A 15,884-nucleotide genomic window follows, 5' to 3' on the forward strand; every position below is an offset into this window, starting at 1 on the left:
CATACCCCCACCCCCACCCCGAGTATATTCCACTCTGCAACCCTCATTCTGAACTCTTATGAAAATGTTTTATGTAGCAAATGATATTACAGAGTAATTGCAGTACTTTGAAATATTGTAAATTTTGACAAAAAGGTCTGTTGAAACCTTAGAAAATCTTTCCATTTGTTCTCATATAGCAAGTGGACTGCATAGCTGTCAGAGCCTTCTAGGCTATTGGTGAATGAGTTAAATTCTTGCTCAAATTTGTAATCTGACTATGATTATGACTGAGAGAAAGTTAATTGCACTGCTATATTTAAAAATACGGTGGTGTTGAAATGCTAGCCCGTAGAGAAATGCTCATTCCGAAACCAACCTTGCTCCGTTGTAATGTTATTGCAAGTGCAGTTGCGACACTGGGAGGAAATCCCATTCCTGTGGGCAGTTCCTCTTGGGAAAGTTTCATACTGTACATCAAGTTCCCTAATGAGGCTAAGGAGAATGTTCCTTTCCGTGGGCTAAAAAATCTAACACGATTTCACATATTTTTCACGTAGAAGCCTTGTAGAAGCAACTGACTGATACCAAATATTTAAGCAAGTCTATGGAGATTAGGGCGTTCTGGTGGCTTGATGGTAAGTAATTTTGCTGCCAATGCAAAAGTACACAGTCCAAATCCATAGCCACCAGCTGCTCCACAGGAAAAAGATGAACCGTCTCCTCTTGTGCTATTTATAACCTCTGAAAACTCCCGCTCAACAGCACACAACCACGACAGGGTGGAGATAAATTTTAATTTTTTTGTCCCTGTAAATCTTTATTAGCTGCTGCTCCTTATACATTATTCTAATTTTTACTGTTTACAGACTTGGAAATGGATCGTGGGTCCCATGTTCCTGTATCTCTGTGAGAGGTTGGTCAGGTTTTGGCGATCTCAACAGAAGGTGGTCATCACCAAGGTACTGCTTGATTTAGGAGTACTAGTAGTATCTAATTGTTGTTAACTGCCGTGGGGTCGAGCACAATTCGTAGCTATCCTATGAACAAAAAGCCAGAAGACTTTCTGCCACTATTGTCATTTTTCAAAGTTCGTAGAGATTCGTTAGGAAGTGGATGCCACTCATGCTTCCCAATTACGTCACACATGCTTCTAATTACGTCATGGAAAAATCTATCCATGTGTTCTAGGTCATAGATTTTGATCAATGCATCCGGTTTCTTTTGACTATAAACTAATGGCAGAGAGAAAACTTAACAGCATACCATTTATTTAAATGGATTTAGCTTGGGAATCTAATGGTTTCTTAGGGCCTTGAACCAGGGAGTTTTAACGTTATTGTTTTCTAGTGTAAACTAAAATCAGGGACTTTGTGTACATGAATGTGTGTGTGTGTGTGTGTGCGCGCGCGCGCGCGTACACAATGGAGATGCATAGATTGATCATTTAAAGGTGGGTAGATAGGCAAAAAGAATGAGTTCAAAATGACAAATTAAATCTTAAAATATTCAGATTTTTTTTAAAACCCCACACACATCAGCAAACAAAGGGCAAATCTGATTGAGGCTAAGATGATTTCCCAGGTCCACTTCACTTTACTTTTGCTCTTGCTGACAGTCTGGCAGCGGTAATTGTTGACTGTCCAGCATGTTAATAACTAAGCTGCTGGCAGAACTGGGTTTCTAACTCCAACTCTCAAGTGTTTATCTCCTCACCCTGCTACAACATCTCTCATTCCAAAATAAACAAACACCCAACAAAGTTAATAGAAATGGAAACTCCTTTTGATAGTTTCAGGAAACACAAGGGAAGACTTTTTTTTTGTATTAGCTAAAACTTAATTACATTCAACTCAGTTCCAAGAGTATTTACCTATTTGCCTATTATGGGCTAGTTTAATGAAATGCACAGATTCTTTCTTTTGCCTATGGCAGTTTTTCTTTCTCAATATCCACAGAGAGTTTCAATAAAGTTATTCCAACTGGCATAGAAAATCTTGAAATATAGAAAGTCACCACAGTTGTTTCTTTTCTATTTGTTATATTGTAAGAGAGATGCAATAGATATGAACTGCCACAAAACTTTCCTAACTTGACTAGTGAAGATTGAACTGTCAAGTATTTTCCTTAAATGAATTTCTACAATAACATTATTTTCCTGTGAAGGAAATATTCATTTTCTGCTGATAGAAACAAATGTAAGAATTAGCACGCTATCTAAAAGTATTACAGAGACAGTATTGTTATTGTCCACCAGTACATTTTATGTATTTGAATCTTCTTTGTACTTGGGGTAGCAAAATTAAAATATGGTCCAAATGATTACTGTTTCTTTTTCTTTCCTTCAATGTCCCTAGATTTGTGTTCGGCTATACATACAAAATTCCTTCTACTTGAAGAGTATTGGGATTTTTTTTAAAAAAAGTACTTTCTATATTACAGTGAGGACTCTTTAACTTGTTTTCTGTATTTTGTATTCATTCACCAGTGAGGGACCTTTTAAATTTTCTAATTTTCTTTGACTATTATGAATAAAGCTGATATTACTATTCATATACAGCTGATGTTACTATTCATATACGTGGAGAATGAAAATGGCAGAGGATGGATAGGACCTGGGTTGGTGAGAGATGAATGGCATACACTCTGGAGGTAGGGAGAAATTCCAAAGCAAGGAATCAGGTAGGTTCAAGGTACAATTGAGATAGACCAAAGGTAGACCAGTATGGTCATTTGGTTTGGGATATATTGCCATACAAAATAACCAATGAGAAATCCTTCTTCTTTCTGGCTGTGTAGGCCTGAGGAGACAGGAAGACTAAGAAAGAAATTCTCCCTTCCATTTCTATCACCTTCCTTGGATTCTTGGAAAAATATGTGCAATAGGATCATGTCTTAAGTTGAATTCCCAGGAAGTGGGTTCTGAGGCAGAAATGAATGCAGATGCTTCACTGGGGCATGTTCTCAGGAGATGAAGCTGCAGAGGACGTTAGAGGAAAGAAATGGAAACAACACAACAGCTCCCTAATGCTGACTAATATAACTGGGCTTTTCTTTGAGGGATGTAGTACAAGAGGGAAAAATCTTTTTAATACAAATTGTCAAACAATTGCACAACTCATGATTATGGAAAGGGAGATACTGACCCTAAGTAAGGTTGCAGTCGAAGTCTTAGCTGACCCTGTAAGGAATGTAAGACTTGACAGGCCTCCTCTGCGCTGTCCCAAATTGTGGAAAGGGAGCAGGGTATCTCTGCATCTTTGCATCAGTCAGCCAGCCATTGGCCAATGGCTGTAATGAAGGGCAGTAATCTGTAAACGCCTCATCTGTTGGAGGAACTGTTGTGTTGGCCCTAAAAAAAGGCCTTGGGCGTGGCATATTAACCCAGCTTTCTTATGTATATAGACACAAAAAAAGACAAGTATTTGGGAGACAGGACAGTTTTCAGGCATGTGTTTTATTCCGTAGGTGGTCACTCACCCTTTCAAAACTATTGAGCTGCAGATGAAGAAGAAGGGATTCAAGATGGAGGTGGGACAATACATTTTTGTGAAGTGTCCCAAGGTGTCCAATCTGGAGTGGCATCCATTCACACTGACATCTGCCCCTGAGGAGGACTTCTTTAGCATCCATATTCGCATTGTTGGGGATTGGACAGAGGGGCTGTTCAATGCTTGTGGATGTGATAAGCAGGAGTTTCAAGATGCCTGGAAACTACCCAAGTGAGTGTAAACACATATTTCATAGCCTGCGTATCTGAGTTTAGGAAAAATTGCCTTTACTATCTTCTTTCCCTCTATCTTTCACTCTAGTACCCCTTGATAATTTTATAAAGCACACAATTTCTAAACAAACTAATAGTATCTCTGGATTCTTCATTTTCTAAATGGGATATATTTGTGCTAGTTTTCCAAAATAATCTTATGTAAAATAGAAAACATTTGAATCTAATATTAGTTATGGATACCCTGAAATTCCTTTAAGAATTTATATTAACTTTTCCTAACAAAATAATAGTCTATCCAAGATATTAATAATATATCATTGACAGTAATATTTTTGAGGATAAATGTGTTATAATAGTCTCCTTTGTTTCCAATCTACATCTATGTAGCATAGCATTATTTACTTAGTAGCTGTTGAAGAAAAATTCCTCGAGTGAATCCATGAATAAATGAATGAAAAAGGGGAAGGGTTACAATAAGGGGTTGATCACACGTTGCAATAATGTTAAATGCCGTCAAGTTGAATATGACTAATAGTGACCGTATGAACAACAGATCTGAACCCTGTCCTATCCTGTGCCAGCCTCATACTTCCTGATGCATTACAACCCATTGTAGCAGTCATCATGTCAATCCACCTACCTAGTCGAGGGTCTTCCTCTCCTTTAACGACCCCCAACCCTTCCAAGCATCATGTGTATGAAGGATTGAATGAAAAATCTAATATGATTTCTAAATTATCATTCAAAAAATTATTTAAATAAAAATAAAAAGACAAAAGTCTACAACATATTATGATGTAGAGATTTCTTCCTTAATTGTGTAACATAAGCAAGCAAGAATTTCAAGTGTGAGATGCCCTGACAGGAGAGACGTGTATGTCTGTGTGCACGTGTACATGTGCATACCCATATGCACCTGCCCATGCAAAGCACATACACACAAGAGAGAGCAAGAGTACCTGCACTAAACAAACATTTTCAGTTACACAAAAATTTCTTTTTTTACTACCAACTCCTGTGTTGACATGAACTTGATTACTTGAAAGCTATTTCACAGATGAAGGCACCATAGAGACAAAATTGAATTGGCATATTTCACATCTTCCAAAGAAATTATTTGTACTCGGAACAACAAGCTATTTTTCTAATTATCTCCTCCTCCACTTCCTTCCAGGATAGCGGTTGACGGACCTTTTGGCACAGCCAGTGAAGATGTGTTTAGCTATGAGGTGGTGATGTTAGTGGGAGCAGGGATCGGAGTCACACCCTTTGCATCCATTCTCAAGTCAGTCTGGTACAAATATTGCAATAATGCCACCAATCTGAGGCTCAAAAAGGTAGGTTTCTTCCTCTTTTGGAAAACCTGAATGGTCATTATACTCTGACAAGTGAGAACTGAGAAAGTATTCAGACTAGCAGAGACCCTAGAAAGTAAAGTTCTAAGTGGTTCCATAGAATCAGAATACTCCTAAAAGGGATATTTGATATGTTAAATGTGCTTCTAGGTGAAAATTTCTTTGTGAAAGTAAAATATTTGTGTAGCATTACTGGAAATTCAGAAGAAAGAAAGTTGCAAAGAGAGATGGTCTTGGCAATGGTAATAACCCAGTAGCCCTATTCACGTATTTTTCACGTTTGAATATTTCTAGAAGGTTATAATTATTACTTTTTCTGTTATGTACTGTCGTGTCACAACGGATTCAATTTCATCTCCCGTTTTTGTCATGTAATAAGCATTTTTCTGTATCATAATGAGTACTTAAAATAATTTCACCCTTTTCTATTGAGAGAGTATAGAATGCTTTTTCTGTCATTGTATGTTAGATATTGAGATTTATTAAATTTCCATGGGAACAGAATACATGTCCTTTCATGAAATTGTATCTTTCTTATGCATATTTCCTTGAGATAAATTAAATTCCCCTGGCTTTGTTTGCATTGTGGTGGGTTTGGTTTTTTTTCTACATGTAAATTTTATTTCATTGCTACACACAGGACATCTTTAATAAGCCTTGATTCATTCTATTAACTATAGAGATGAACTCTAAGAAAATTGAATCTGCCTTGAATTTTCATTCTCCCCCTTTACTTATTTCTTATGTTGAGAAAGGGAAGGTGGAAGTAATTTACTTTCCCCCCCTAGCAATTCTTCAATGTGTGGCCATTGGAGGCACAGGAGGAATCCTATGACAGTCCCTAGTAATTGAAATGTCATTGCTCTTTCTGAGAGGAGCTATGGAAGAAGCCTGGAATTCTGGGAAAGCAAGAACCGACCCAGAAATAAATTCTATGAGACCAATGACGGGACTTTCCCCCCAAGCTGTGTATTTTCAAATCCAAGCTACTTACTACCTTTCCTGGTTGTAGGCCAGAGAAGATTCACATGAGTTAGCATTTCCGGAGAGAGCTCTGGTGGCATACCTAGCCCACAGGGAGCTGCACTGATAACTTAAATTGTGGTTGGAATCCACCAGCACTTGCACTGGAGAAAGATGGTCTATATAATCTCTGAAACCCACTGGAGAGTCAGCTACGAATCCGTTCTGACTTGACAGCAAAGAGTGAAATCAAGGGGTAAAGTGTGTGTGTGTGTGTGGTGTTTCTAGGCATTGTAGGTAGCGGGAACGGTAGAAGGTTCATAGCTTCAATCTACCAGCCACTCTTTGGGAGAAAGATGTGAAAAGTCTGCATCTGTGTAAAAATGCAAAGATTTGGAAACCCTATGCGGCAGTTCTACTCAACCATATATTAATGCTCATAATCCTTGTCCAATCCACGCGTCTTCATGGCCTATCCCTCTTTCAGATCTACTTCTACTGGCTGTGCCGGGACACACATGCCTTTGAATGGTTCGCAGACCTGCTGCAGCTACTGGAGGCACAGATGCAGGAGAGAGACAATGCTGGCTTCCTCAGCTACAACATCTACCTCACCGGCTGGGATGAATCTCAGGTTAGGACAAGGGTCTCATGGCAGGCCCTTCCGATCGGGTTGAGAGTTTGCTGACTTCCATTTGGCTTTTGTTGTGTTTTGTGTACCGTTTTGCTTGTTTTTGTCTTTTCCCAAGGACAGTTGGTGGATTTTGATAATCCAGTGCATTTGGTCTCACTCAGTAGTATCACATGTTTAAAAAGTTGAGATTAGCTTCAGAGATGGTTGTTGTTATTACATTGTTATGTATTATGGAGTTAGAACCAAAAGAGAGCTCCCTAATGGTGGTAGCTGGAATAAATCAAAGCTAAGGAACCTGTTACTGTCCATTACAACTCATAGCAATCCCTTGTGTGCAGGGTAGACCTGCTCCATAGGGTTTTGAGAGCACTGATGCCCTAGTGGTAAGGAGTGGTGCTGCCAACCCAAAGACACACTATTCAAATCCTCCAAGCTGCTTTGTGAGAGAAAGATGGACAATCTCCTCCCGTGTGATTTACTGCCTCTGAAAACCCACTGGAGGGTCAGCTATGTGTCTATTCTGACTTGATGGTACCTAACAACAACACAAAGTCACCAAGCTTACTCTTCTGAGAATATTCTCAGTGAGTTCAAACTAGCAACCTTTTGGCTAGTACTCCAGTGCTTAACAATTTTTGCCATTCAAAGACGTAAAAGCTGTGAATTTGACCTTATTAGAGAATTGTGCCCAACAACTTTCTGTAACAAAGTAGACAAGATGACTTGTAGGAAGAAAATATCCTCTCTACTCTAGTTGTTGCTGTTCGGTGCTGTGGAGTCAATTCTAACTCACAGTGATCCTATAAATGGCTTTGCCAATTCCTGTGATAATGTCACATTCTCCACCAGGTTCAAGGCCATTGTTGCAGTCCTTATGCCAATTCATCTCCTTGATAGTTTTCCTTACATCCGCTGACCCTCTGCTTTTGCAGTTGCATTGTCACTCTTGCTCTCTACCTACGTGCATGTTGCTGTTTTTATTGAATCAGAACCAATACATAGTTGACTCTCCAGCAGGTTTTTAGAGGCAGTACCCATTACTCATCTTTCTCTTGAGCAGCAGCTGATGGATTCAAACCATGTACCTTTGGGTTGGCAACACAATTCCTTACCACTAAGCCACCAGTGCTCCCTAGAATGTACAAGATATAAGCATATACTATGTTCCAGGTACTACTATTCATATTTACATAGACTATTTCATTAAATCTTCACCATCATATGAAATAATATTTCATATTATTTGTAGATATGAGGACTTAGGTTTTATAATAGTGTGTGAATAAGACAGGTTCTGTACTCTCACTCCTGGTACTCACAACAGTTCATGATTATTATTTGAAAAGAAAAGGCGCATTGCCATGGGAAAGTCTGCTGTTAGGGACCTCTCCAAAGTGCTGAAGAGCAGTGGTGTCTCTCTGGAGACTAAGGTGCGTCTGATACAGGCCATGGTCTTCGCAATCACCTGTTATGCATCAGAGAGTTGGACAATGACCAGGGAGGATAGAAGGAGAACTGATGCCTTTGAGCTGTAGTGCTGGAGAAGAGTACTGAGAATACCATGGACTGCTAGGAAAACAAACAGATTTGTCCTGGAGAGGGTTAAACCGGGTGGCTCCTTGGAGGCAAGGATTCTGAGGCTCCGTCTAACTTACTTTGGACGTGTAGTGAGGAGAGACCGGTCCTTGGAGAGGGACATCATGCTTGGGAGGGTGGAGGGATGGCGCAGGAGAGGAAGGCCCTCTGTGAGGTGGATTGATTCAGTGACTGGGATAATTGGAATGGGAGTGTCAGAGACAGTGCGATTGGCACAGGACAGAGCGGAGTTTAGGGCTGTTGTACATAGGGTCGCTATGAGTCGCAGGCGACTCGACAGCACATAACAACAACATAAATAAATAAATAAATTTAATAACAGTAATGACTTTGTTACTTAGTGCCACTAGAATAGATGGCTTTAAAAAACAGAGCTTTATTTTCTCAAAATTTAAGAGACTAGAGGTTAAAATTCAAGATCCTGGCTCTAGGAGAAGTATGTCAGGGGTGGTGAGGATGGCACATGATAGGCCCAGGTTCAGATCTGTTGTTCATAGGGTCACTATGAGTTGGGCTCAACTCAATGTCACTTAACAACAATAACTGGTGCTATGTTCACCTTGTAAGCCTATCTGTTGTTTGGTTGAAAGTTGAGTCACAGGGTGAGTTTTGTTCCAGGTGTGAAGGTCCATAGTCTCAGAGGTTCCACCAGTCTCTATCATATGAGTAAGCCTGACCTTGTTTATGCTTTTGAGTTTTATTTCACCTTTCCCCTCTCTCTATCCAAGATCTTCTTCTAGGATCCATTTTAGAGTAGTCAGCAGTGGTAGCTGGGCACCATCTTCTACTCTCAGGATGGTGGGAATTCACTACTTGTTTCGGTAAATTTTTGCTTTTCACCCCTCTTATTGTTAGTAACTGAGAGAAACCAATAGTTGTACCTTAAATGGCTGCTGGCAAGACCACAGTTGCTACTTACCAAACCAGGATGTAGAACACTGTCTTTGTGGAAATACAGTTCATTTTTAAGCCCATCTCTTTTATCTCACATTTTATTATAGACAGTAAGAAGAAAGTACATGACCCTTTTAAGATCTTCTGTAGAAATAGTATCAGCCCAGTATCCAAATTAATTACTCACAAGTTCTATCTTTCACCAAACATTTGAACATAATTCAGACAAGTTGACTGCACAAAAAGCATGATTTCCCCTCCCCACATTGTCTGCTTTCATATTCATCATTTTCTTTCAAAGCTCCCTAGAAGCACATTTTACATGCCGTTTTTGGCAACATTGTGTTACAGATGTCATATGTATTATCTAAGATGATAGAAACTTTTCTGTAGATTTCCTCCTTTTCTTCTGAGCCCTCATAGGAATTGCTTTTGTTGGCCATAATTTCACCAACAGTCTCTTCAAAGAAATCTAAACTTTTACTATTAGGCATTTTAAAACTCTTCCAGTCTATGCCCTTTACCCAATTCCAAAATTACATCTACATTTTGCTGTTGTTATGTGCCATCAAATTGACTACTGCATCATAGTGACCCTGCAAACAACAAATCTGATCCTTACCCTATCCTGAATCATGCTCCTGATCTCTGATATGCTTGAGCCCATCATTATAGTCACTGTGCTTATTTATTTTTTAAAATTTATTTTTATTTTGTATAATTTACATACAGAATTTGTATACATTGTGCTTCAATCATGTACATCGTATTTCACACATTCCCTCATTAACATTGTGTTTCATATTATCATTCCGATATATTGTGTTTTATAAAATTCATCACCATATATCTATACCCACTAGTACCCTAGTATCCCATCTCTTTAGGTCTGCAGTGGATCTTTTCTAATTCCTTCCCCTCTTCCCTCTGTCAACCAAACTCTGCCACCCTATGATTTTCCCTCTCCTCACCCTCAGCCTCGCTGCCTCCTTTGAACTTTAACACACATCTTACTAGTTATTCTTCTGTATTTTTAAGTCAAGATATTTTTTCCTTTTTTGTTCATTGTCGCACATTTCCTTCCTCCCCCTCTCCTAGCCCACTCTGTGATGCACCCCTTATTCCAGATTGTTGTAATACATGTAATGCATAATCATATATTACTTTTGGGCAATTCTTCCCCTCATCTATTCTAATGCAGTGTTCATTATCTATCCACTCTTTACCCATTCCATCCCCACCTTACCCCCATGCCTGTCCTATTTTATAACAGTGGTGTTATGCAGTATTTGTCCTTTTGTGACTGAGATATTTCACTTAGCATAATGTCCTCAAGGTTCCTCCATGTTGTGTAATGTTTTGTGAATTCATTGCTTTTCAATGTTATGTAGTAGTATTCCTTTGTGTGAATACGAGAGAGGGAGAGATATTTTCTATCCATTTGTTTGTTGATGGACACTTGAGTTGCTTCCATCGCTTTGCTATTGTTAATAATACAGCAATAAACATACATGAGTGTATTCTCCTTCTATTTTTTACAACATTGCTCTTATGCAGTATTTATCCTCATGAGACTGAGATAGTTCACTCAAAATAGTGCTTTCCAGCCTCACTCGATTTTGTTGAGGATCTTATATACTTAAGGTGATAGTAACACTCCTCTTCTGGAACCAAATTCTGGCTTACTTATCTAGCAAATGCTATAACAGAAATACCACAAGTGGATTAACAAAGAGAAATTTATTTTCTCACAGTTCCAGAAGTTAGAAGTTTTACTCCTAGGTTCTTGATACACTTTGAGTTGGCTTATGTGTATGATGTGAGGCATGGTCTTGCTTGAGTTTTCTACAGATGGTTTTCCAATTTTGCCAACACACACACACACACACACACACACACACACACACACACAGCTACCAAAAGTGGCTTTTGTTTCTCCACTTGAATGATTTTGTCTGCTTGTCAAAATTCAGTTGACCATAGGTAGATTAGGTAGATGAGCTGATTTCTGGGTTCTCAATTCTGTTCCATTGATCTATGTGCCTGTCATTGTACCAGCACCACAATGTCTTCACCACCACAGCTATGTAGTAAGATTTGAGATTAGGGGGTGAGATGCTTGCATCCTACCTTGTTTCTCTTTTTTAGGAGTGCTCTACTTATTCAGGATCTCTTTCCATTCTAGATGAAATTGGAAATTGCCTTTTCCATCTCTTTGAAGAATGGAATTGGTATTTGTATTGAGATTGCATTGAATTTTGAGATTGAGATTAGAAGTTGTGAAGGCTCTTGAGAAAGCTTCTTGTCTCTTCCAAGCTTCTTTTCTTAGGCTATCTTAAAGCGCTTGGATTCTCTATCCTCAGCTCTGCTTCTTCTCTTGCTTGTTTAATCTCTTTTCTCAAAAGACCTTGATTCAAGACACATCCTACACTAATCTTCCCTCTTTAATAGAAGTCAAAAGACAACTTATTCCAAAATGAGATTAAAAGCATGAATATAAAAGTTAGAGGAAGCTCTGGTGGCATAGTCTGTAGGGAGTTTGCTGCTAACCTCTGCCTCCCTGGAAATCTGAATCCAGTGGTGGCTCTATGGGATAAAGATGAACAATCTCCTCCCTTGTAATTTATGACCTTATGAAAACCCTCTGTAGACTTGACAGCATTGAGTTTTTAATAATAGAGGTTAGAATTTACAACACATACTTTGAGAGCACATAATTCAAAATTCAATTCATAGCATGGTAATGTGTGTGTGTGTGTGTGTGTGTATGTGTGTGTGTGTGTGTGTGTGTGTCTAGACCACTGCTCTAATAAAATAAGCCAGTGGTTCTCAACTGAACTGAAGTGACTTTGCTATTTCATGAAAACACTCACGAGGTTCTGGAAACATTTGTGGCTGTCACACATAGGGAGGGGCTCTTACTGGCATCTAATGAGTAGAGGCCAAGGATGCTACTAATTATCTGTCAATTTACATGACAGTCCCCCAAAATAAAAAAGTATCAAGGTCCAAATGTCAAAAGTTCCAAAGTTGAGAAACTCAGAAACAAGCAAATAATTTCTAGAGGAATTATTAATATCTTTGTAAGTGAAGAAAACTTAAAGACTTGGCATAGAAACAACACAAACTGTCAGCCTGACTGAGGGGCTAAGACAAGAATCTCCACCTAATTCTCCGATGTTTCAGTGGGCCACACTCGGATGTTGACTCCCCACCCCCCTGGGTCAATGTGCCTATTTAGAAAGACTAACTTCTCATTTGGCTTCTGGCTTATTATTTCTCCTCATTCTCCAAGTCCCAGAAGTGTCTTGTAGTAAATGTAGATTCAAGAACACATGACCTTGAGAAATGGTTCCCCGCAACAACAACAAAAAAAGAGGTGATTTCATGATCCCAGTTTTACAATTCATAAGCAAAGCAAAACTCTTGAAAAATATAAATCCAGGAGAAAAATGCCTGTAAAAATATGAATTGCTTTTATAGTTTTTTTTTAGTTTTAAATAAATCAGATGCATTTTTTTAAATGGTAAGTTTATTTGCATTGAAAAAAACCATTCTTTTTTTTTTTTTGCTTTGCAAAACTGGTCATTAGGTTTGTTAAACTAGAATAGCTAAGTTTCTTAACTTGCTCTGTCTTATTTCATTTTTAAGCAAATGTGATGAACCACTTTCATGAACTGAAAAGCATCTGCAGTTTAGACTGAGACATACTAGAAAACCAAAATAAACTCTATGTGTGCACATATATGCATATATACACATGTGCCTGCACACACACACACACACACACACACAGAGTAGCTTCAGACATGATCTAATGCGTCATTATTTTATCAAAATACAAATGTGTTTTAATCTATGATTATTTAAGTTTTAAATGCTTCTCATAAAGTATCCAGAGTATTTTAGGGTGAGGAGAAAAAGCCAGGTACAGATCAGACAGAGAATCTAAACCTTAATCACACATCAACCAGTACCAGTAGCTGCTGAGCAAAATCCACTTCATGATGACCCTATGTACAGCAGAATATGACTGTGCTCCATAGATTTTCATGGTCTTTTGGAAGTAGATCATCAGGCCTGTTTCTCAAAGGCTCCTATGGATAGGTTTGGACTACTAGTCAATTAGTAGTTGAGCCTAGAAGGCCAACCTAGGAACACCTCAACTCAAAATTGAAATTCTAGTGGCATAATCCTTAGGGAGTTGTGCTACTTACCGGAAAACCATGCCTCACTGTAGGTTTGAATCTACTAACAGCTCTACTTGGTTCTAAATGGTGGTTATGATAGAAAGTAACTCTTATTCTGACTTCGAAGTTCAAATGATGTCACTCTGAAACTTCCCTGTGTCCTCCTCTACCACCTCCATTCTTTGTTCTCACCGTAGTATGTTTGCCTCATTCTTTGTTCTCATAAAAGAATGTTTGCCTCATTCATGGCACTCATCACAACTTAAGCAAGAGATAGGATTATTTATGCTTCAACCTCAAGGTCTCCCCTTTCTAAATTGTAAACTGCTTGAGGAAGACTTAGTTCATTTTTTTTTTACTTTTCAAAAGCAGCTTTATTGAATTAACATTTGCATGCCACACAATTCACGTATTTACAGTAAAGAAGGCAGTGGTTCTTGGCATATTCTTTGTTATCATTACAATGTAAGAACATTTCCATCATCCCCAAAAGAACCCCCTAACTCATTAGCAATCACTCCCCATTTCCCACACAGTTTAGCTTTAGGAAACTGCTCATTTACTTTCTGTCTCTACAAATGTACATATTCTAGATATTCCAGATAATTGCAACCACAGAGTGTGGTCCTTTGTGACTGGCTTCATTTATTTAGCAAAATGTTGGGGTTTTTGTTTTTGTTTTTAACTTTTAGCATGTATCAGTACTCCATTTCTTTTTACCACCCAATAGTATTCCAGTATAGGAATATACTACATTTTATTTATCCATCCATCATTTAATGGGCATTTGTGTGGTTTCTTCCTTTTGGCTATCATAAATGCTGTGTACATTTTGTTTGGGTACTTGTTTTCAGTTCTTTCCTACCTAAATGTGAAATTGCTAGACCGTACACTAACTTTATGTTTAGCCAAGAGACCTGGTGCTATAGTGTATAATATATTGCATTGTTTACCAAAGGTTCATAGTTCAAATCCTACAGGTGTTCCACAGGAGAAAGACGGAGAGTATCTTAAAGATTTATAGAGTGTGAAACCTGTTGGGAATCATTATGATTTGAAAATAACTCAGTAACAGTGGGTATCATTTTCAGTTTATTTTTGCCACTTGAGGCATGGGCATTTTAATCTTTGTTTAATATCCAGTTCTCTATCATTGATGCTTTGTCCAATTTTTGTTGTTGTTAGACAGTGAGAGCCATAGTTTATGTAAATAGCATTGACATTTTTGTGAGCCATATGAATACATCTCTATGTGTGCTTAGGGATCTCTGTTGTCCTAGTGATAAGAAACTGCACTGCAATCCCTAAAAACATGCAGGATTGGGTGTTTACAGCATGTCTCCTTATTGGGCTTTCCTGTCCTCTTGTGCAGGCCAACCACTTTGCTGTGCATCATGATGAGGAGAAAGATGTGATCACAGGCCTGAAACAGAAGACCTTGTATGGCCGTCCGAACTGGGATAATGAGTTCAAGACAATTGCGAGTCAGCACCCAAAGTAAGAGGCACTCAAACCAGAGGATTTTTGAGGCACCTGTCTTCTTAAGGCATGATTATGAGCATGGTTAGATTTGTACATTATAGAAACTAAAATAACTAGAGTGCTATCCAGCAGTTGACTTTGTGCCCAACAGAAGGTTCTTCTAGAGACCTCTGAGTTTAAGAAATAGTTCTCAAAGAATAATAAGTATTTAGGAAGTTATTAAAAAAACCAAGATTCCCAAACATTTACTTGAGATTTCCCAAACTCTGCCTATCCCAAGTATGATCAGTTCCTTACTTTAAGTTATGACTTGGCAACCTAAAGTAAGTTTACCAAAGTCCTAAGGTTCTTTCTACTCTTGCCACAGTTTTACTTAGCACAGAACTTTGCAGGCATCTTCATCTGGTTAGAATGCATGACCAATGAAATAAATCACACTAAAATAAGCACCTCTTAAACATTAATGAGCATACGAATCACTCCAGGATCTTATTCCTCTATGGCTGTTGATTTTGTAGTTCTGTGGTGGGTGAAGCCCAAAAATCTGATGACACTCAAGTTACTGGCATAACTGGGGGTATATAAAATAGGTTTGCTAATGATTTCAAGTATCCAGGGCAGCTGAAGGCACAGATTGCTGCAGAACACAGCAGCCCACAGACTTATGAATCCACCTTTTCTATGTGATAGAAGTTTCCATAAACTCTGCTGGGATGTTACTGTCTAGGGCAGTTGACTGCCCTTTGAATCATCCATGGCCCCACAAGTATGACTGAGCCACACTTCCACTGGTACATTCACCATTTGTTGGAGGTAAAAAGGAGCAGAAGGACCTGGCATTAACAGAAATCTCCTCACCTTATATCCTAGTAATGTCTACTTTACCCCAAAGCCTGAAATGATCTCTTTATTTTTTTCTTCCTCTCTTTCCCCAAAGTACCAGAATTGGAGTTTTCCTCTGTGGACCTGAAGCCTTGGCTGAAACTCTCAGTAAACAGAGCATTTCCAACTCCGAATCTGGCCCTCGAGGAGTGCATTTCATTTTCAACAAGGAAAATTTTTAA

At 38.6% G+C, this 15,884-nt stretch overlaps 1 protein-coding gene across 1 annotated transcript in view; it reads left to right on the top strand.

Moving 5' to 3' along the window:
* LOC102867438 (cytochrome b-245 heavy chain-like) overlaps positions 1 to 15,884 on the top strand; it is a 62,132-nt gene extending 46,248 nt beyond the window's left edge. The window contains exons 8-13 of the mRNA XM_006902744.1: positions 849 to 941; positions 3,448 to 3,701; positions 4,881 to 5,043; positions 6,512 to 6,658; positions 14,711 to 14,835; positions 15,758 to 15,884. Coding sequence (XP_006902806.1) covers positions 849 to 941; positions 3,448 to 3,701; positions 4,881 to 5,043; positions 6,512 to 6,658; positions 14,711 to 14,835; positions 15,758 to 15,884 — 909 coding nt within the window. The remainder of the gene's footprint in view (positions 1 to 848; positions 942 to 3,447; positions 3,702 to 4,880; positions 5,044 to 6,511; positions 6,659 to 14,710; positions 14,836 to 15,757) is intronic.

The sequence above is a fragment of the Elephantulus edwardii genome, unplaced genomic scaffold (genome assembly GCF_000299155.1).
Source record: "Elephantulus edwardii isolate Elephantulus edwardi_28Jun2011 unplaced genomic scaffold, EleEdw1.0 scaffold00445, whole genome shotgun sequence".
In the NCBI taxonomy this organism is placed as follows: Eukaryota; Metazoa; Chordata; class Mammalia; order Macroscelidea; family Macroscelididae; genus Elephantulus; species Elephantulus edwardii.